The 23,216-nt window shown below is 35.3% G+C and overlaps 2 protein-coding genes across 2 annotated transcripts; both read right to left on the bottom strand.

Annotated features, from left to right (window-relative positions):
- Positions 1-5,242: 5,242 nt before the first annotated feature.
- Positions 5,243-10,837, bottom strand: LOC131647994 (gamma-glutamyl hydrolase 2-like). Its single transcript, XM_058917798.1, has 10 exons — positions 10,379-10,837; positions 10,096-10,182; positions 9,793-9,882; positions 9,518-9,612; positions 9,223-9,283; positions 6,716-6,805; positions 6,537-6,599; positions 6,180-6,268; positions 5,963-6,055; positions 5,243-5,878 (listed from the first exon to the last, which is right to left on the bottom strand). The coding sequence occupies exons 1-10, from the start codon at positions 10,682-10,684 to the stop codon at positions 5,845-5,847; spliced, it is 1,008 nt and encodes a 335-aa protein (XP_058773781.1). The 5' UTR covers positions 10,685-10,837; the 3' UTR covers positions 5,243-5,844.
- Positions 10,838-12,812: 1,975 nt separating this feature from the next.
- Positions 12,813-16,888, bottom strand: LOC131653657 (gamma-glutamyl hydrolase 2-like). The gene is made up of 10 exons (XM_058923909.1): positions 16,292-16,888; positions 16,116-16,202; positions 15,758-15,847; positions 15,348-15,442; positions 14,325-14,385; positions 13,934-14,023; positions 13,752-13,814; positions 13,569-13,657; positions 13,237-13,329; positions 12,813-13,167 (listed from the first exon to the last, which is right to left on the bottom strand). Exons 1-10 carry the CDS (start codon positions 16,613-16,615, stop codon positions 13,134-13,136), a joined length of 1,026 nt encoding a protein of 341 aa, XP_058779892.1. The 5' UTR covers positions 16,616-16,888; the 3' UTR covers positions 12,813-13,133.
- Positions 16,889-23,216: the final 6,328 nt, after the last annotated feature.

The raw sequence follows: 23,216 nt of genomic DNA, 5'->3' as shown, positions 1-23,216 counted from the left end.
TCATACGATAAAAATGTGTAACTTTCACCATCGTTGAAAATTATTATCTTCTTCTTTAAAGTTGCATACTCTAATATTAATTATAAATAAAGTATGAATTAAAATCGAAATTTGAGAATCAAATCTAAAGATTGTTAGATCTGGTGTTAGAGGTCATCTGCAAAACATGGACAAGAAGAAGATGAAAACTGTATGATGAAAGTTGCACAAAATAAATTCCAAAGCGTGTGTTTACACTAAGCTTTAGGTTCGATCCGCCCCACCAATTTAAGTAATTTGATGCAAATGGGTTAACCGACGAATCCCCTTCAGGATACTTTAGAAATCTTAACATGAATTGCATATTCACATTAAGCATATTGATCAATGATATTTTACCGAATAAAGTTTCCTCATTTATTCTCGTGCACTAGAAAAATAAAGAAATGACTTAGATATGATATTTACCTCTTGAAATACATTATTTTTCGTATCCTTTTAGGTTTGAAAATTATCTCTATTTATAGAGAAATTCATGTCTCTTGGTGAAGGGAAACAACCCTTTAAAAGAGTTTGTTCATGAATTACATTGCTTCAATTGTAAAGCATTACACATTTTCTCTAAAAGATCTATTTTTAACCATTGCAACTTTCCAAATATATTTTGGAAATTCTCCAACAACTCTTGTGGCTTTCGACCTTGTTATTAGACATTGCTTTGTTCTTTGATATGTGGAATTTTGAAATAAACAATTCATAATATATTTGGATTGTGTTGCTTAGATCTATATCATTACACAAGCCCCTAATAAATAGTGATTTTTATAGATAATAGGAAGGACTGTCTTTAAGGGTGTGCAAGGCGGACTACCGTACAAAGTCTTAAAATTATTTGGGTTAAACTATAGTTAAATAGGGTCATATAAAATATTTGTCAGGTTTCATCGTGACTAAATAGGGCCTCTATTTGTTTTGTCATGGTTAAAGTATGACTAACCAACACAGGACCTCTAAAAACTTGAGACAATATTGATAATAGGTCTAAAAAGCTTTTGAAGTTTGAAAATTTGAACGCGAGATAGAGTTTGCATGAGTCAAGGTATAGTAATAGTACCAATGTGGTACAAGCGCCCCCTAAACTTGTAGCTTAGGTTTGAGGTGGAAGTCTAAGAAATTTGTTGAGTTGTCGTGTTGTCGTTTGCATGTTCTTGCGCTTTATGTTATGACATATGTCAGGAACCCAAATTCAAGAGAAAAAGAAATTGTATTTTTAATGGAAAAACAATAACTATTATTGAAGATTAATCCCTACAATTTCATAGCTAAACTCTTTAGAGAAGAAACAATTCTCTCGCTGTCCAAACCATATCTAATATAAAATAGAAAATGCATTAATTAATATTCCTTTATTTTATACCGTTTATTTTTACTATTTATTCATTCATCTTTATCAATATATTTTTAATTTTATAAAAAAAAATGCATTAATTAATATTTTTAATTATATAAATAAACTTGATTAATCTAAATCTATAAATTACTTAAAAAGTAATGTTAGTAATATTTATAAATCTTATGTTTTTTTAAAAAATTATTTAAATTGAAATTAATAAAATTTTATTTTACTATCAACAACGTCACAATAAAAATTAAATGAATTGTTTTTATTATTAATTAAATAAATAAATGAAATAAAATTGATTATAATAGTTTAATAAATATTTATTTTATAAAGTAAAATTTTAATTAAAAATATAATTATTAATAATTAAGAACTTTATTTTAAAATTCGCCTTAGGCCTCATCATGTGCTGGGCCGGCCCTGCCTAGTACACTCGGTTTATGTTCCTTTGTTCATACATGTACTATTTAAGATGATCAACCTTACGTAGTTGAGGTTAACAATTGTGAAAGAACCTTACAATTTAAATCCACCTCAATAAGGCTTTGTTCTTAGAAGAATAATTTGATAATGGTTACTCGTCATTTCTCTACAAATAAATATGATGTTGATCGCTTCTTTTAGCATGATTTTCTTGACAAGAAAGTCGGTTTTCACGTTTCACAACTATTGTATGTGACTGGAGTAATGCTTGAGTCTTTAAGCTGGCAACACTAAGGTAAATGACCAATCACTCTAGTTATAGTGTTGAAATTTAACTCCTTACAACACCTTACCAACAAAGTGCATTGGACATTATTCACATTCCCTTTCTTCAACAAGTGCTAGACTTATGGCATTATTCATGGATGCTAAGTAAATAGTCAACTTGGCTTATGGAATATGCCTGACTAAGAATATATGTGATGAAAGGAATCTCTTCAATTTGTTAAAAGCTTGCCCACATTAAAGGATGCATTGAAAATGTTATGATTTCTAGAGGACTTGGTCGAATGGAAAAGATCAATATGATGAATTGGATCTAAATTGAAATAGAGATGCAACGAATTCTGCTAGTCATTACATATATTTTATGCATGTTGGACTTCACATTTTTAGTATCAATTTACATTTATTAAGATTGACCTTTATTCCCCTTTAGAGAATCACGAGTCTTATGTGTATTTTTCCTTAAACCTTGAAAGTCTTTTTTCTTTTGGATTTAGACTCGCATTGTATTTCATGGCTTGTTTAAACATTATTCATAAATCATCATAATGAGAATTTGCATCCCGTGTTTTGACCATCACGTTGTTCGTGTGTAGGTTTCAATGTTGTCTCTGGTATACTTTGCAGAGACCTTGTCCATGAGTTTTTGGTAAATGGTCAATGCATTATGTAGTTCAAAGGGCATGAATTTTAATACGAACACGGGCCAATTGGCATGAAGGTCATCTTTCTCGCACCTTGATGTTCCATCAATAAACATGTATATGTTTGACAATGGATATGGATCTTTGGGATGTGCTTTGTTGAGATTAGTGCAATATAGACACATTTTCATCTTTCCAATACAACATTGGTTAGCCACGTCAAATATGTGATTTCTTGAATGAATAATTCCTTTACTAGATTTTGGGCCTCTTTCCATATAGGTGTTTTCATAGTTATCATCCTAATTTTGTGAGTTGCTTCAGGGTTTTTGATTTTTCTCGATCAGTTATGCCTTCTTTTTGAGTTGCTTGATATGTGCTTCCACCAAATCCACAGCGTTCTTCGATATTTTCTTCTTGCGTTCATGATGTGTGGGTTGTAATGTGTCATGTCTCATGGATTTTCTGCCTCATTCTTACTAAGTCATTGTGATTGTTAGCGGTTGGAACTCTTGTGCTAATCACCACTCCTCGAAGATGATGGGTTCTTACGTACAAATTTGCTAGTATGGGAGTTGTGATTTTTTGATGGCTTAGTTTGTCTTGCGACGTTTTTGGTGAAGCCAAGGTTCTGGTTATTGCCGTGATGGTTGAAATTTAAGGTGTGTTTAATATTTATTATGCCTCACGGTGGGTGACAAGGGTCTTATGTGAACTTATGACATGGATCATTTGAATAGGTGGTAATCTTTATGTTGCTAGTTGTGATTTATTAGTATGGATATCTCTTTGTCCTATTCATGTATGCTTATTCTTTTTGTGAGGGGAGGTATACCTGCAAACAAACTTTAATGTCAAAGTAAGACAAAGTATATATGAATAACAAGTAGGTGAATTTATTGAGTGATCGTACATAAGGGTTCACTATTTATAAAGTGGCCAAACTTATATATGCTTCTTCTTGTTACTATTTTTCGTTGAAGTGATCCTTGATATCATTAGAGAATAAACACAACTTCATTTTATAATTGATTCTGAGATAAGTGGTGATACACATTTGATTTGAATATGTTTCATACAACACATAATAGTACAAGCAAGTCGGTGCATTTAAATGTCTGATTGGTAGATATATTAGTTTTCAAGAATAATCTTGATAATAGATTAATGTGATGTGTCATCATATTACGCCGAGGTGGGCATCACAATTCCCATTACTTTGGGAATCACTATTGAGCATGTTATGTTATTTCATAAGTGAACTACCTTGATAGACAACCCATAATATATTTGAATTGACATTGATTCGCCACCTTCTACGAATCTTGCGCATCCAACCTTATTTGTTACTAATTAAGTTATGACAAATGATAAGGACCCATGTTAAAAAATGTTGATTCTCCAATCACTATTATAACAAAAAAAAAAGCGTTTCAACTATATTTCTTAACTATCATAAAATTGATTATTTTTGTTTATAATATTGATCGAGGAGTATTATCTTAAAAATTGTGTGTTTTTTTTTTTAATTTTAAAATTTTCTATTTTCAATACATATTTTAAAATGATATTTATACATTTGATTCTCGCGACCTTATGGTACTTGTTAAAAACATTCTTAAGTTTGATAAATAAGATTAAGAGTAGTTTATATACAACGCTCATACACCTTAATTAAAGGAGACATTTTTCTAGAGGACAAAGTTGTGAGCATTTTCACACCAAAAGCAAACAATACCCCATAGCTGCAATAGTGCAGACTTAAGGTTGACCGGAACATTAGTATCGTCTGCGAGAATTTGAATTTTGGATCGTACTCCTTTGCCTCGACTTGGGGGGCAACTGTTCCGGGCTGGTTCAAATAGTCTCACATTGCTTGAGAATTGAGACTAAGGATAATTTATATACAACACATACACCTCAACCAAACGAGACACATTTTTTAAAGGACACCGTTGCGAAGATTCTCCCACCTAAAGAGGACAATATCCCGTAAATGCAGGCCTTGTCAACACGAGGGAGAACACGACCCATGATCAAGCAAGGCTATATAAAACTTTTAATAAGGTCGAATGAGCTCGCCCTAAAGTGATGAGGGCGAGCTACCCCAATATAAGGCCGGCTTGGCCCTTAAGGTAGGAATCAGCTTTATCAAGCTTATTTGACACCATTGTAGAAGAATGTTAATGGTCATTAATGGACCAGACTCACATAGGGGAACAACGACATTAATGGGTATTAACTAGTCTTTAATACTCGAGTCGTTGGGACTCGTATATATACATATGACACTATTAGTTCGACTGAGACTTCGACAACCGTCGTTGGTAAAGTTACATTCAACATATATTGAGACTTCGACAACCCTCGTTGATAAAGTTACATTCAACATATATTGAAAGTGACAGAATATAACTAAGTGGAGCGGAATATAATATAATGGAACGAAATATAAATTCCACATTAATAATAAAAAATGGAGAATTGAATGGAATAGATTCCATTATATTCGATTACACTCGATCCATTATTTGCAAATTCAATCAAATATAATTCAAATAATTACCATTCCATTCTATCCAATACCATCGATCCAAATATAGCCTCAAAATACACACTTTATACAAGATCGCCTTATGGGAGAGGAATTTGTGGCTTCAGAGACGGCAAACTTGACTAATTTGTCAAGTAGAAATCACCATTTAGCTTGCTGAAATTTTGGCAAACTGTTTGATTACAATATGATTTCCTTCAAGAAAGTTGAATCTCTTCGAACCTCTCTCGAGTTTGATCCTCCCATCTGAAATATGGGTGCATTTCCATCCATTACTCATCTTGGAGCATTAACTACAAGTTCCATTCAACTTTCAGGTCTAAAGAATATAACACATTTGACATAGTGTTGCAACTAGGAGGAAAGCTACACATTAAACAACTATGGTAACGGATGCATTCTACATAGTGTTGCGAATACAATAGAAATACGAGTATTACACACTATAGTTTTATATTGTAATTACAGTCGCGGTTACGTTGGGAATCTTTATATATATTGCTGTAAAATACAGTTGACACACTCGAAATTTTGGATTATTTCTTTAGCATTTAGATTTATGCAAATATATAAACTTCATCATATGCTTTCCTACAAGTACAGAAAACACCATCATTAGTAACTTGACATGCAAAACATTCAAATACCAAAGTCGTAAAGCCATCTTAGGCTTACCCTTCCTTCGCGTAAAAAGTTGGACAGTGATTGTAAATGAGATTGTCAAACAATTCTTGAGCAACTGGTCTGTTTAAGGATTTACTAGCTTCACTGCAACCAAATCGGTGAAAGTAGAACAATGCCACGTAAGCCAATTGATAAGCCTAATTTTTAGATAGTCTGATGATTCCAGAGAATCGTGGATGAATAATTTATAAAATTATTGCGTTCTTACCTGACCAAAAAGTTTGCAACATACTGAGTTGTCTGAATGGCTTCCTGTGTGTGTGGAATTTTTGATGAGCCCCATACAAATGCATTTTTCTATGGAACAAAAAGTGTAATCACTTTAGTTTTTTGGGATCCGTCACGTCACGTAGTAATAACTTCCGGTCATTGATTTGAAATCAGATCATATTGCATATTTACTAAATCTTAGATTATAGAAACTGTCGATATCAGTAACTCCGCCAGAGAGTTACTGCAGAGAATGTGTTTCGCGTTCTCCAGAAGCTTAATTTGAATAATATTTGGAAATTGAAATTAATTAACCATACTGGAATGGAAGATTGTGCATAATTTTTCTGATCACCTCTGGATGCCATTGGAAGCCGGTCACCGGATATTTTCTTGACTGTACCGTGGAAACATAAACCTAAAGCAATTACAAATCCTATTAGTTTCTTTTTTTATATGTGAAGCCAGTACATTACATGTTATGGATAGGTAAAAAGATGAATTTAAGAATTATATCAACTTATCATTGACTACCTTGTCTTCTTCGTCTTTGCAAGTTGTCAAGATCTTGAAAAAACTTGACAACTTTTCATTACCAAGAAACTTTGCTGGGGATATGCCATACTGTCATATACAAAAAAAAAAAACATATTACCAAATTTCAAATATGTTTATCTTATATGTTGTGAAAAACGATACCAATAACAAAGTATAATAGGGAATTAGGGAAGAGAATAAGAACACAAGAATTGGTTATAACTGCTATTCTTTTACTTTCTCTTAAAACAAGATTACAAGCTTACAAGAATAACAAATAACCTCTCTCACCCTAAATTAGGATTTGCAGCTTAGCAATGATGAGAGACTAGTATGCTATTTATAATAAAACCTAACATACTAACTAATGGGCTTTTTCAGCAAGGCCCATTACACAAGCCAACTTAATAAACAAGCTAACTTAACAAATTAGGGTTTAAACACTAAAACCTAATTTAACATGCTAACAACCCTAGCATCTTCGACATCTGCATGCTAGACCCATCTTCGACTACAGCATGCACACTTCGACATCAGCATGTAAACAATCCTTCGACTTCATGCTTAACTCTGTCGAACTGTCGAACCAAGAAGCTACCCTTCGACAATACTAGAGTTCGATCCAATATCTCACATTATAAACTTTATTAAACTTGGATTTTCAAGAACTACAATAAATCCAAAATGATTATTAATAATGTGGATCTAGTAGGTAAATAATACTCCAATTTGTACTCACAACATGATTTTGCATAACTAGAGAATCTGTACTTTTCTCTCCTTGGAAAACATATCCTTTCTTGTCGAATTCACCAAGAGAAAGCAGATTTCTCTTCAAATCAGGAACATACCTGACTTCAGTCAACAACCTTATTGACTCATCATGGAGCTTGAATCTCACAGATCCAACACCTGCAATATTGCAAGCCTTGTTGTTTCCCAGCAATACTGATCCACCATCTTGATCACATAATTCCTCGAACAAGTCTTTGTTTGGAGTCATGTGCCAAGTGCAACCTGAATCCATAATCCACTCCTTCTTAGAGTCACTGCTTGAAACCACAAGAACATAAGATGATTCGAAATCATCTTGAACAATGGCAGCGTTGCCATTATCCTTACCTCCATGATATTTCAAGCGTTCAGGGCACACCTTTCTTGTGTGACCCTCCTTTTTACAATGGTAGCATCGAATGCCAGATGCTTCGCCACTGTAAGTCTTCGACTGGCTTTTGCCTTTCTTCTTGTCGAACTTACCATCCTTTCGTAAGAGTTTTCCTTTAACGGCCAAACCTTCGCCAACAGTCGAAGGTTTATGCTCCTTTCGTTCATTCAAGTCCTTAGAGTACAAGGCTGATTGAACTTCTTCAAACGTCAGGGACTCCCTTCCATACAAGAGAGTTTCTTTGAAGTGAGCATGTGATCGAGGCAAAGAACACAATAGTAACAACGCTTGATCTTCATCATCGATCTTCACATCAATATTTTCAAGATCAAGAATCAGCTTGTTGAACATATCCAACTGCTCAGCCAATACTTTGTCTTCAATCATCTTGAATGAATACAAAGCTTGCTTCAGGTAGAGTCGATTTACCAGCGATTTGGTCATATACAAACTTTCAAGTTTCACCCATAACCCTGATGCCGTCGTCTCCTTTGATACCTGCCGGAGAACCTTATCACCAAGGCTCAACAAAATTGCGCTGTGTGCTTTCTCGATCATATTCGTCTTCTCCGCTGCCGTCAATTCTGCATTCATGGCTGTCTCTCCCTTCAACGCTTCCAAACAACCCTGCTGAACCAGTAGGACTTTCATCTTCAAGCGCCACAGACCGAAATCATTCACTCCGGTGAACTTTTCAATCTCATACTTTGTTGAAGGCATCTTATCCACGCTCACCGCACCAATTTGTTGTGAAAACGATACCAATAACAAAGTATAATAGGGAATTAGGGAAGAGAATAAGAACACAAGAATTGGTTATAACTGCTATTCTTTTACTTTCTCTTAAAACAAGATTACAAGCTTACAAGAATAACAAATAACCTCTCTCACCCTAAATTAGGATTTGCAGCTTAGCAATGATGAGAGACTAGTATGCTATTTATAATAAAACCTAACATACTAACTAATGGGCTTTTTCAGCAAGGCCCATTACACAAGCCAACTTAATAAACAAGCTAACTTAACAAATTAGGGTTTAAACACTAAAACCTAATTTAACATGCTAACAACCCTAGCATCTTCGACATCTGCATGCTAGACCCATCTTCGACTACAACATGCAAACTTCGACATCAGCATGTAAACAATCCTTCGACTTCATGCTTAACTCTGTCGAACTGTCGAACCAAGAAGCTACCCTTCGACAATACTAGAGTTCGATCCAATATCTCACATTATAAACTTTATTAAACTTGGATTTTCAAGAACTACAATAAATCCAAAATGATTATTAATAATGTGGATCTAGTAGGTAAATAATACTCCAATTTGTACTCACAGCATGATTTTGCATAACTAGAGAATCTGTACTCAACTTCTTTAACAAGTCTGGAGGAAATCTGCGGAAAAAGAGAAACGATTACTAATTTTCATATTAAATTCAGTGACAAAATTTTAAATAACCTATAAATTAGTAAACACTTTTGAATGATTAAAACTTTCAAAACAGTAATTACATAGTAGAAGAAGAAAAATTCTTGAATAAACAAAGACACCTAGACTATATAAACACAGGCTATTAACATTAGTCCATTGTTATTCTCAGTGTTCCCTGAATCCCTTGTATTCCTTACCTTTGAAATACAGTCCCTTCAATATGCGCGTTCTCGACAAATTGAAGAGTGCTTGCTTGATTTTGTGCTTTAAATTTTTCAAGAATATTGTCGTCCTATCATTAGTAAATAAAAACAACCAAAATTATAAAAAAGTTAAAAGAAAAAAGAAACTAGAATGTGTTGTACATGTGGTGGCCTATGAACACGGACACACATAACATTGACAGCGACACATCGACACCGATAAGAATTTGACATGTTTTGTCAGTGTCACACTAAGAAAGCTAACTCACCTGACTTATGATCAATGTTATAAGTTGAAATCCTAAGCAGATGGCATATAATGGAAAATGGTCTCCAGCATCATTTTTCTCTAAAGCTTTCTACACCAACAAATACAGTTTAAAATTAACATTCTAAAATGCATAAGTTCATCCAACAAAAAATATCATTCCTTAACAATTTTGGAAACAAACTTATCTAAAAACAATAAACAGACATTAACTATCAAATCAAGAATAATTTCCTGCACAGCCTATGAATTTATGTATATGATTAAGGGAACATTAGAAGGATAATAATTAAGAAACAGATACCTTAAATACTCTTTCAACTGTTTCAAAATATGGACCATCTTTAATCCATCCACCAGTGAAGAGAACCCCATTTACCAATTCCAGCTTCTGCAAGTGAGTGCAAAAATCTATATTATAGTTTAAATGTATTATTATTATTCTCTTTGATTTATATTATAAATAAATTTTTTTAATAAAATTTACTGAATAAATAATATATTTAAATGTATTGATTTTTAAATGGATACTGGAAGCATTTCTTAGAACGTTCCTTTTCAAAAAAAATACTATTGATGATAGATACCTTGAGAAGCTTCTCCTGTGGCTCATTATAAATGAGAGGAACAACTCTACCTCCGGCAGCCTCCACAAGCTTAACATACGATGCGTGAATAAATGAAGCTTCCATAGCATTACTAATGCGGCCAGAAGCGCCATCCCCAGGGTGGCTGAGAATTCCGATCACCGGTTGGTAGTCGAGGTTAGGGCTAAGCGATGGACTACTCACACGGTGGAGTTGAGTCGGGAGAATGACTCCAGAGTGGCAGTTGGCGGAGAGAAAGCATTGGAAGAACTCAACAAAGATAAACAAAACGACGCAGTTTAACATTTTGGAGAGTGAAGTGGACTGTGGAATTGTGAATGGATGGTAGTGTTACCATAATTACTTGTTTATGTATTGGAAATTATCATCGTCTTTTTGCACCTTACGGAAAGACGATGAAGCTGAATTACACGTTATCTTCACTTTCATCGTTTATACCTGTTTGCATCAATCTTTTTCATTTCCCTTAGCTTATTACTTTATATGACCCTTAAATGGCTTTACAATTAGACTAACGCTCATTCTAATTTCTCATAGAAAAGAAAGTGGAATCTAGGCTAGTTTGAAATTTTTTATTACTAATGTTCTCTCAGAAGTAAGCAGGTTACTTTGGGTATTTTTATACCTTTGATACATTTTTCATTATCTCTCTTAATCATGTTTTTTTCTCATTTAAATCTATTTTAAAATATGTGTCCTACCTCAAGACGTCGATTTTGTTAGGTTGAACGTCATTATCGGAGCTCGAATTCTAATACTCACGATTGTGTGTGTGAAGTTTTAGTGATTTATTACCACTTCGTCTATATACAAAAAGAAAATCTATTTTAAAATGCATGGCTTGTTTAAGCCGTTATTCTTTCTTTTTATCCACATCGACCCTCCTTTCATTGTCACCCATTACATCTTCAACAGGTCTTTTGCTTCCTTCTCCATTTTCCGAACTACCTCTATAAATAGTTATGTTCAAAACCAACCTTTCCTCGTATTGTATGTGCTTTTTGCTACTAAACTGTTAAAGGATTTCAGTTTTCCAACCCCAATGATCTCTGCGAGCTTCGATCCTGCTTGAAGTCCTAGGCTTAACATATATTTTTTATCTCGTCCTCAGTGTTTTTCAGCAAAACAAGCTCCCCGTTAAATCATTCAATGTAAGACTAAAGGGGTTTGCCTTTCTCTCCTTATTCACTATTAGATTTGTCATTGAGTAAAGTGGTGCGAATATTAAAGCTGATTCCTACAAACAAGGCCAAAATGATTCAACGTGGATTTTATGGTTCATAAAGAGGGTGTGAATTGCCATATGATGGTGAACTATGTTGGAGGTCTTGATGTTTTCACATTATGATGTGGAGGAGGTGCTTGTAAAAACTTTGGCGTCAAAGTTAGTGATAACCAAATGTGATAGGTTTTAGGATTAGAATACTATGTACCTTGATGTGAGGCATTTGTCAGACATTTATAGTAGGATTCGAGGATTTTCGAGTACCTACAGCCTTCTATTTAGAACAAATGTAAGGACAAATGTCAGATGCTCCTTCTAGTTGTTGTGATCATATATCCTTCTAGAACAAGTCTATCTTAGGTTCAACAGTGCTAAAACCTTCTTATGAATAACTGCTCTAAAGGCCTAACATTATGAACACCTTCTTATGAATAACTGCTCTAAAGGCCTAACATTATGAACACCTTCTTATGAATAACTGCTCTAAAGGCCTAACATTATGAACACGATGTTAGAGTGGTGATGTTAATATTCCTTGATCTTCAGATTTGACAGTCTTTATTGCTTAATTGGTATCTCTCTTCTCCGCTGCTAGGTCAGGGTCATTTTATATCCTAGTCTTTCTACCTCATTCATGAGATCGAATATTACAGGGGATCTCTCCGAACCTATTAGATGGATCTGACAATCCTTGTCTTAGATTTCTGAGAGAAACCCTTAATGTACTAGATCAAAGTGTCATACCAACAGAAACTTTGATGAAGGGGAGGGAAAAGGAGGTAGGCTCTCCTTTGTTTGAAAAACATTTAAAAGGGAGGAAGAGAAGGGATTTATGATTGATTTTTCCCTGTTTTGAACTACTATACAAGAAAAAATAAATGATTTGGAGAATTTAACAAAGTCTTCTATACATTTTTTGAGTTTCTTCGTATAAGATATTTTTTTAGAAAAGTAGAATGTTTTAGCTTTATGAGGGAAATGAACGCATCAAAGAAGATGATAACCGAGAAAGAAGGTGCCATAAAAGAATAAACAATATAACATAGTCTCTTCCAATTTATGACAGGACATGTTAAGTACATATAAATTTCATTCCTACAACAGTTTTAAATAATCAGAGTTACTATCATAAAACTGATTATGATTTTTCAATGTACCATAAAGAGAATTTCTAATTTTCTCCCTATATTTTCTGAAATAATTTCCTATTCGTTTTCATCTTCAAAACCACACATTAGTCCTACAGATGTACAACATAGACCAAAGACTAGGCAACCATAACATGGCTTTCAATACAATGTTGTCATACAACAATTATTGTGCATACTAATGGACACTACATACTCAATAATACAACAGTGATTCACCCGTTTTCGGGTACTCGGACACACATTCAACATAAAAGCTGCAGATTTGGGTTTCATGAGCGGCCAAACTCACACAACATCAATACAATTATGTAAAAATACATCAAATTTTCATGCGCAGTGATATCTCCAGCATTTAGATTTATTCAAATAAATAAACTTCATCATATCCTTTCCTACAAAAATGAGCGACCTTATAAGTAAAACATAAAAATGGAAAATTCGTAAAAAAATATCAGGCTTACCCTGCCTTTCCACCATAAGTGGGCTTGTAATTGTAAATGAGATTGTCTAACACTTTCCTAGCAACTGGTCTGTTTAAGGATTTCCTCGCTTCACTGGAGCCCGATCCGTGAAAGTAATACAATGTCAAGTTAGCCATTGAGAAGTTAGAGCAAACAAACATATCAAATGGAACTCAATTATTCATAGCTAGCAAGATTGTTTCACAAATATTTTTTCCAAACTTTATTTTGGATTTACTAGTAAGAAGTTATACGGGTAACAAGATGAAAACTGTAAGCATAAATTCAATAAATGAATGAAGTTATTATTAAATTCTTGAGTCCTGCCTGACCTGACCAAAAAATTTGCAATATGCTGAGTTACCCGAATGGCATCCTCTGTGTGTGGAACTTTTGCTGAGCCCCATTCGAAGGCATTTTTCTGTAAGCACCATTTAACAAGGATGTTACATAGCTAAAATAAAGAACTAAAAGCGGTGCATGAAATCAGAGTCATCGGTGCAAAATGCAATCACCTCTGGATGCCATTGGAAGCCAGTCACCGGATATTTACGTGCACGTACTGTGGAAACATAAACCTAAAACAAGTACAATTGGTATTACATTTTATTCATGACAGAAGCTCATCAAAGGTTATGAAAGAAAAAGATCGATTTAGGAACCATATCACCTCATAAGAGGAGATATCATTGATTACCTTATCATTTTCATCAGTGCAAGTTGTCAAGATCTCGAAAAAACTAGATAACTTTTCATTGCCCAGGAGCCTTGAAGGTGATATGCCACACTGTCGGACAAAAAAAATAGATATGAAACATGTATATATGATAAACTTCATTAAACGTTGTTTTTCAAGAACTAAGATAGCGTCAATAATGACAACTTTGAAAACATAAAAGTATCCAGATAACTAAAGAATGGAAGATATGCCACGAACTACCTAGAAAACATTGTCATGTTTTAAGTTGAAAAATAGACCATTTGCATTTACTATAAATCTTGCCCAAACAGACGAATATCAACGATGTGGATCAAGTTGACGAATACTCCAATTTAAGAAAATTTGGATTATGTTTATATCTACTCACACGATGATTTTGCATCGCAAGACAATCTGTACTCATTTTCTTTAACAAGTCTGGAGGAAATCTGCAGGACACAAGAAGTGGTTAATAACTTGCATATTAAACTCAGTGACGAAATGTTAAAGAACCTATAAATTAAAAACTTTCGATTGACTGAAAATTCTAGAACATAACACACGGTTTGCAGTATAAACACAGACTTAACATGTTTGCATGAAATTGTTACGAATAAGGACAAAGAAGTCACTACACTAACTGAATCACATGATGAGAATGGACACTTGGCACATGATCCACACTTTCAGGAGCAAGGACGTGGGAAGAGAATGAGAATTCCTAACAGAAAGTATGAGAAGGAGTTTGTTAAATAGCTTGATGATTGACAATGATTGGTGTGGAATTTAGTGTTGGAAACCTGGCTCTCTTCTCTCTCCAAGGCTTCTATGCTTTTCTCAATCTTTCATTAAATTCCCCTGTACCTTTACTGCAAGTGGCTTAGCCACATACTTTTCTATCAGAAATTGTACTGTTGCATTGAATTATTAGTACAATTTTACTTTTCCAAATCTATTTGTTGTGTTCATAACAGAAATCTACAGATTCCATTCAAAGATTTTCTTGGGCAATGGCAATGTATATCTTCTAACTCCTCTTTATTTGTTGGGACAAATGACTCCCATCAGTGATAGCTAACCATACTAATCAAATCCAACTAAGTCAGAAATTAATGGAATTTACATAATATGATATGTTTTAAAGGAATCTTGTTTAAGCTAATGAGTTGTTAAATCATAATGTTATGCATTAGGTTTATGTCAATACAAGAAATTCTCTCTTAGATGAGTACTACACCATTGATATAGAGAAAAATAAATGAAATAAAGTTGGCCAATTCCTTTGTACATCTGTTACAGGGAAAAGAGAGACATCAACTTAAATTCAAAGTCCAGCTTCCAACCTCATTGTATGTCCATCGAGAGATCAATGTGCAACTACAAACAGATACAATTGCCATAGATTGTTTACCTTTGAAATACAGATCCTTCTATATTTGTATTCTCCACAAACTGAAGGCTACTTGCCTCATTTCTTGCTGCAAATGCTTCAAGAATATTATTATCCTATCATCAAGAAAAAGAACAGCCAAACATGTAAACATACCAAAAAAAAGGACCAGAACCGGATGTAACTTGTCAAAAGTCTTCAATTTTCGCAACATTTCAAATCATAAATATTGTTAAAGGTGTCCAACATATGCATAAAATAAATAGCTAATCTTTCTAATTTCTCTGTATTGGAAGTTTGAAATCAAAAAGAAATCATGAAAACTAATTTTTACAGAACAAGGCAACACAATAATATATCCTAACTAGTATAGCTATGGCCACTAGTCATGTATCAGACTCATTCAAACAGCCATAAGAAAGCTAACTCACCTCGCTAATGATCATCGATATAAGTTCAAAGCCTAAGCAGATGCCATATACGGGGAAATAGTCTCCGGCATCATATTTCTCTAAAGCTTTCTGCAACAACAAACACAACTTATGTGAAACTAAAAGAAGCATTAAATCAATAGATGAACAAAGCATTCCTTGGCATCTAAGAAATAAACTCATCTAACAAAATTTGAACTCGTCAATTAAGTACAAGTCTTCCACTTTCTATTCAAAATCTATATTGTAGCAGCCTGATAAGCGCAAAAAAGAATCTTTGCAACAACGTATATAGGAGTATTAGAATAGTAATAATAACATTAACAACAATGAATCAATAATAATAGATTGATAATACCTTAAATATTGCTTTAACATTTTCAAAATATAAACCTTCCTTAGCCCATCCACCAGTGAAGAGAACACCATTCACCAATTCAAGCTTCTGCAGTGATAGTAAAAGCATACTGTATCATCATCATCACAAACATTTCTGAGAATAAAAGAGAAATGATCAATAAGAATAATTGATACCTTGAGTAGTGTTTCCGGTGGCTCAGTAGAGATAAGGGGAATAACTCTAGCACCAGCAGCTTCAACGAATTTAACATAAGAGGCGGGGATGTTGGAAACGTCAGTAGCATTACTGAGGCGACCGGTGGCACCGTCCCCGGGGTGAGTGAGAATTCCGATAACTGGTCGGTAGTATAGATCGGGGTCAGGCGCGGGGCAACTCGATGATGTGAGCGAGTCGCGGTGGTGTTGACTCGGGAGAACGATTTCGGAGTGGGAGTTGGTGAAGATAACACGGTGGGAGATTGTGATAAGGAAGAGGAAGAAAACGACGGCGTTTGACATTGTGGAGAAGTGAATAGTGTAGAAATGGATGTCGCTATATTGCTATTTGTGTTATTATAATAAGTAATCGATGAAGCTGAGAAGCAGAAGCGCGTTCGTGTTACTTTCACTGATTGGACCCATTGTGCACAGAGGATAAATCGTTGTTTTTTAATAAGAAAGAATATGATGTTCCACACAAGGATCATGAGTTTTTTTTTATATAAGGAAAATGGCATTTGTGCAAGAGGATGAAAAGGAATAGAAACAAGGTTGTATGTTTGTTTGGTAACTGCAGTCTGCAACAACCATACGCCACTGATTTTCATAGGTTAATTGATTGTTTGTTACTTTGTTACCTTTTCTGTTCAATACTGCTTCTCCAATAATTGTTTTCTAGTAGGTTCTCTTTGACCAATAAACTTAGACAAAATAGGATATTCAATGTCTCATCTTAAAATAGTTTTATATTTTCAATCAATTATTTATGTATATATCCTTGGGCACTTGGTTTGAGACAATAAAGTGACTTTCAAGTTAAGCAAAGATTATGAATTAGAAATTATGAGTTCGAATTTAGTCCTTGATATATACTGAGATTAATCTTCACAATTGTATGTAGATGATACATAGTTTATATCAAAATAAATTATCAACGTGTATTCCGCTAAATGATATTTAAATTTTAAAATTATTTTGATCATATAATATTTCATTGAATGATAATGTAAAACTATTTTAAATTGTCAATGCATATCAATTAAATTCATAAACTTATCATTTGTAAGTTTAGTTTAAGAACATTAAAATGGATGGTTTCTTGTACGACTTCCGATTTTTCCTCTGTTTATCCTGGAATTTGATAAACACCGCTAGTCTCTTATCAAAGGTAATTTGCAACATCGGCTAGGGAGTCTTAGAACAATGTGCATGAAGTTTTCCAAATGATGTATAGGTAATGAAAGTATGAATGATTTCGAAAGTGAGTGAAATCACTTTACGAAAGTGTTACCCTAGGATTTCGACTTACTAAATAAATGGGCAACTAAGGCCCAAAATTGGCAATTGTGCCTCAATTTGGTGAGAAGGCCCTAAATTGGTAATTGGGCCTCAATTGAATAATTACATTGCCATTTGAGTCGAAGTGGTTCGACCAAATAACGCTTAGTAGTCGAAGTTGTTCGACTAGAAAGATGATCAGAGGCTCCAGCGTTCGACCAAACCAAAAGGATGCGAAGACTTAAGGATTTTTGGCTGCAGAGACTGAAGTGGAGGTCGAGAGGCAGTAGAAGTTAAGAGGCAGTTCCAGGCAGTTTTTCTGGCAGTTCTCACAGGACGCGTGGAAGTCTCACAATTGAAGATCTTGCATGTCGAAGACACGTGTTGACTGATAGCCAGTCGACCGTTAGTAGTAGTTATTTTATTTTTCTATTTAAGCAAGGTTTATAGGAATAGTTAGAGGTCCGCATTTTCTACATAAACACAAGTAAAACTCAAATCTCTGCGCAATGAGTAACGAGTGCAACCTTGGAATGTACGTATGCGTACCAGTTTAATTAAATGCAATCATTTTACATTACATTTTATCTTTCAGTGCACATTTACTGCCTTCTTTTTTATTGCTTTGGTTTACTTTAAAGCCTTTAATTTCAGTGTTTACTTTTACGTTAAAGTCACTATTTTACATTTAAATACAAATCAGATACACATAACATAACAAAATAAAGCAATCAGTCCTGGAGTATTCTAGTTGACTCCGCAAAGTAACCTTTAAAAAGGAAACTAGCGCTTGTTTACCATTTTTCTGGGTAAACAAATTGGCACGCCCAGTGGGACTCGTCGATTGTTCTTTATTTTTCTTTAGTTATGAATGATATTAAGAAGTGGTCGGAAATTAACTAACATGGCTGAAGTTAATACAAATAATTCTGATCTTTCTGGAAATCAAGGAGGTGTTCTGAACGAAGGAACACCACAAAATGCCGCAGATTCGTCCCCAGTTGGGACAACAAATATTGGTGGATCGACGACAGCAATATTGGTATCATCACCAACGAATGTACGGTCACCGTTGAATCCATTACGACCGCCGTTTCATGGAATGATGCCTCCACCAGGTTTTAACCCTCAGTTTGGAATGCCCACGTCTATGATGCAAGGTTTGCACACAAATCCTTCATTATATTCTGACAGCATGATGGCTACAAGCACATCAAGTCTGGGGGGTCGACCCATAAGTATGGGATATAATCACCATGTTTTGCCATCTTTAAGTACTACGTCAATGTTGTCAATTCGACAACAAATGGACGAAAGTAATCATGAAATGGTGAATGCCCTTACTCAACAAATGGGAACTGTTTTTACTCCCATGATAAATAACACGAATCAAAGTTATGAAATATTGGCGGGACAAATGGCCAGAATTGCAGATTTCTTTGGAGCGCCCCCACAACCAAACCTTTCGACTACTCAAGGGTCGAATGTGAGAGGGGTCGAACCTATAGGACAAGGAGATCAAATCGAGCAAGAGATCCCTAGAATAGTACAAAGGCATCAAGATGCTGACCAGGTTCTTAGGAACATCCAGCAAGATGTCAATGTTGGACACAATAATATCTCTAATGTAGTCGAACAAATTTTAGTCCAAAATGGGATAAATGTAGGTTTGCATAGACCAAATTTCGTTTCCCCGTTGTCAGAATATGTAAGGAAAACAGAATTGCCTAGGGGGTGGAAAGTCCCAAAATTCACCAAATTTGCTGGTGAGACTGGCGAGTCGACGGTCGAACATATTGCTAGGTTCCAGACAGAGGCTGGAGAAATAGCAAACAATGAAAATCTAAAGATGAAATATTTTCCAAGTTCTTTATCGAAAAATGCATTTACTTGGTTCACGACCTTATCTCCCCAATCTTTGTTCTCATGGAACCAATTAGAACGATTGTTTCATGAACAATTTTACATGGGACAGTCGAAAATTAGCTTGAAAGAATTAGCAGGAGTTAGACGAAAGGGTACAGAACCAGTTGATGACTATCTAAACCGTTTTAGGTTACTGAAAGCTAGATGTTTTACACAAATTCCTGAACATGAGTTAGTCGAAATGGCTGCAGGTGGGTTAGATTATTCCATAAGGAAGAAATTAGACACCCAACATTTGAGAGACATGGCACAACTGGCAGATAGAGTACGCCAGGTCGAAAGGCTAAAGGCTGAAAAGGCTAGGGCTAATAAGTATCATAAGAAAGAGAAAATAGCTTATGGTACTACAGGTGAGTCCGACTCTAATAGCGACGATGAATACGAAGAGGGAGAGGTTAACGTGGCTGAATTAAAGCCAGGACCACCTTATATTTGTAAATTGCTTAGACCTTCAAAAGATAAAAATCTGGTTGAAAGTAAAAATGAGAAGTTCTCTAGTAAAACGTATTCATTTGATATAACGAAATGTGATGAAATATTTGATTTGTTGGTTTCTGATGGGCAAATCATAGTACCCCCGGGACTTAAAAATCCTCCTCTTGAACAAAAGAAAAAAAGAGGATTTTGTAAATTTCATAATTTCTTGGGTCATAAAACTTCTCAATGTGTCCTTTTCAGGGATTTAGTGCAAAAAGCTTTGAAAGAAGGAAGGTTACAGTTTGGAGAAAAGCCAAAGTCATCAATGCAAGTTGATACTGATCCTTTGCAAGTCGAAGAGGCTCACTATACTGAGCTTGCTGATGTGATGATGGTCGAAACTACTGATGGTTTCGTTAGAAAGCAAAGCGGCGCTACTGATGGCAAAGTTTTGAACATGGTTTATCCTGAACCAAAAGAGAGTCTTTTGAAATTCCTCGAGAGATGCCACAATAACAACTCTCAAGTTGGATTATGTCCAAGGTGTGATGCTGTTTTTAATGTCGATGCTGCAAACAAAGTGAGGTTCGACCCTCGTCGAGGCAAAAATCGTCAATTCATGTATACAGGAGAAAACAGTGGTCGAAAGGCTGGAGAATACAGGAAGATGTTTGAAAAACCAAGGACTTTCCGTCCCAAGACGGATGTCCCTGAAGACAAATGGGTGAAACCCATTAACTTCAGAGGTAAACGTCCAGAATGGCAAATTCAAGGCGATGGAACCAATGCTGAAGGTTCTTGGACTGATAGTGGATCTAAAAGAAAAGATTACATATCTCCAAACTACAAAGGAAAGAACCCCATGACTCGAACGCAATGGAGGCGTTACCAAAGAAGCCACAAGAATGGACAAGAGGGTTCAAAAATGGTGCAGGCAGGATTTTCTCACTATCAGGCAAAACCCTTTCATAGGAAGTTGACTGAGGAGCAGGCTAAAATAGCAAATGAAAGATTAGCTGCTGGGATGATCCTAGGAAAGAAATTGATCAAAGAATTGGTCGACGATGATGCTCCAATCCCAAATACAGAAAAAGAGCCTGAGTATTCTCCATTGTCAGACGAAGAAGTCGATGATAACTTTGACATAGAGTCAGATGAATTGCTAATCGACTGTGGGATTGTTTCTGTACTCCCGGCTGAGTTCGACAGCATCTCTGAGGTATCTGAAAATGAAGATGACTTTCTTCCTGACGAGAATGTGGAAGAAACACCTGTTTGTTACTACGTGATGGGAAAGGGAGTGATAGAAGAGCAAAAGGCTGTGTTTGAGAGGCCAGGTCGAGGAATGATGTATCATTTGAAGCCTTTATTCATAAGGACGAAAGTGGATGGTGTTCCAATAAACAAAGTGTTTGTCGATGGTGGGGCTGCTGTAAACTTAATGCCCTATTCTTCACTTCAGAAAGTGGGAAAGTCGGATAAGGACTTAAGACCCCATAATATGGTACTGTCAAATTATGAGGGCAAGACAAGTGGAATACTTGGAGTGATTCAAGTAAAACTAGCTGTTGGTTCGTCTGTTAGGTCAACCATCTTCATGGTGATTGCATCGCAGGCAAATTTTAAACTGCTGTTGGGTCGAGAATGGATCCATGGTATTGGGGCAGTTCCTTCCACCTTACATCAGCGTGTGGCCATTTGGAGGTCAGATGGTATAGTGGAGAATATTGAAGCTGACCAAAGTTATTACAAAACTGAAAGTGGTCGCAAACACTTCGACTAGCATTTGGCAAATGTAGCTCCTTGCTACAAAGCAGAAGATGTATATCCTTCTGATGAAAGTGTGTCTAAGTATCTGAACTTAGACCCAAATTATGGTTTCATTTGGAATAAAGAAGATCCTAATGAGCCATTGAACCATGAAAGTCCTCCAGAGCAGAGGACGACAATCAAAGACGATGACCACTGAGTCAGAATACCTGGCTCGAATAACGGCCTATTTGGCCGAGAACAAAGAAAAAGCGGCTTTAGAAGCCGAACTAGAGAAAAATATGACGATTGAGGCCATGATAGTAAAAGATGAAAACGATCAAGAAGTCGATCATCAAGTCGAACGACTCGACGGGATATACGATGACGAACCTTTAGGTTTCGAAATGGATCCATCAGGATCAGTAAAAAGGATGCAAGCTCAAGATCCTCTTGAGGAAATTGACTTAGGTGATGGAGTCATTAAAAGGCCTACTTATGTAAGTACAAGGCTTACAAGTGACCTAAAGACCAAGTTGACTCGACTTTTGAAAGAATACAAAGATTGTTTTGCATGGGATTACAATGAAATGCCTGGTTTAAGTCGACAGGTAGTGGAGCATCGACTACCATTAAACCCAGGGAAGAAACCTATCAAGCAGCTTCCTAGAAGATTTGCGCCAGAGGTTATGGAAAAAATCAAAATAGAAATTGAAAGATTGCTGAAAAGCAAGTTTATTCGAACTGCGAGGTATGTCGAATGGTTAGCTAATATAGTGCCCGTCATAAAGAAAAATGGTAGCCTTCGTGTATGCATAGATTTCAGAGAGTTAAATAAGGATACTCCTAAAGATGAATATCCCATGCCAGTTGCTGAAATGTTAGTCGACTCTGCAGCCGGATTTGAATATCTCAGTTTATTGGATGGATATTCAGGCTATAACCAAATTTTTATAGCTGACGAAGATGTACCTAAGACGGCGTTTCGATGCCCAGGTGCTTTAGGAACTTATGAATGGGTGGTAATGCCTTTTGGTTTAAAAAATGCTGGAGCTACATACCAACGAGCCATGAATTCCATGTTTCATGATTTTATTGACAAGTTTATGCAGGTTTATATTGATGATATTGTAATAAAATCTAACTCTGAAAATGGTCACTTAGACCATCTTCAACAATCTTTTGAACGTATGAGGAAATATGGACTCAAAATGAACCCTTTAAAATGTGCTTTTGGTGTACATGCAGGGGATTTCCTAGGCTTCGTGGTTCACAAGAAAGGCATTGAGATAAACCAAAATAAGACGAAAGCAATCTTGGAGCTAAAGGCGCCAGAAACAAAGAAACAACTCCAGTCATTGTTGGGGAAGATCAATTTCTTGAGGAGATTCATCTCGAATCTAAGTGGCAAAACGAAGATATTTTCACCACTTGTGAAACTCAAGAACCAAGATCAATTCAAATGGGAACAAGAACATCAACAGGCATTCGACCAAATAAAAGCTTATTTAACTAAGCCTCCTATTTTGTT

This window comes from Vicia villosa, linkage group LG2 (assembly GCF_029867415.1).
Source record: "Vicia villosa cultivar HV-30 ecotype Madison, WI linkage group LG2, Vvil1.0, whole genome shotgun sequence".
NCBI classification, from domain to species: domain Eukaryota; kingdom Viridiplantae; phylum Streptophyta; class Magnoliopsida; order Fabales; family Fabaceae; genus Vicia; species Vicia villosa.
The sequence above is the reverse complement of the archived record's forward strand: the minus strand, read 5'-3'. Positions and strand labels throughout refer to the sequence as shown.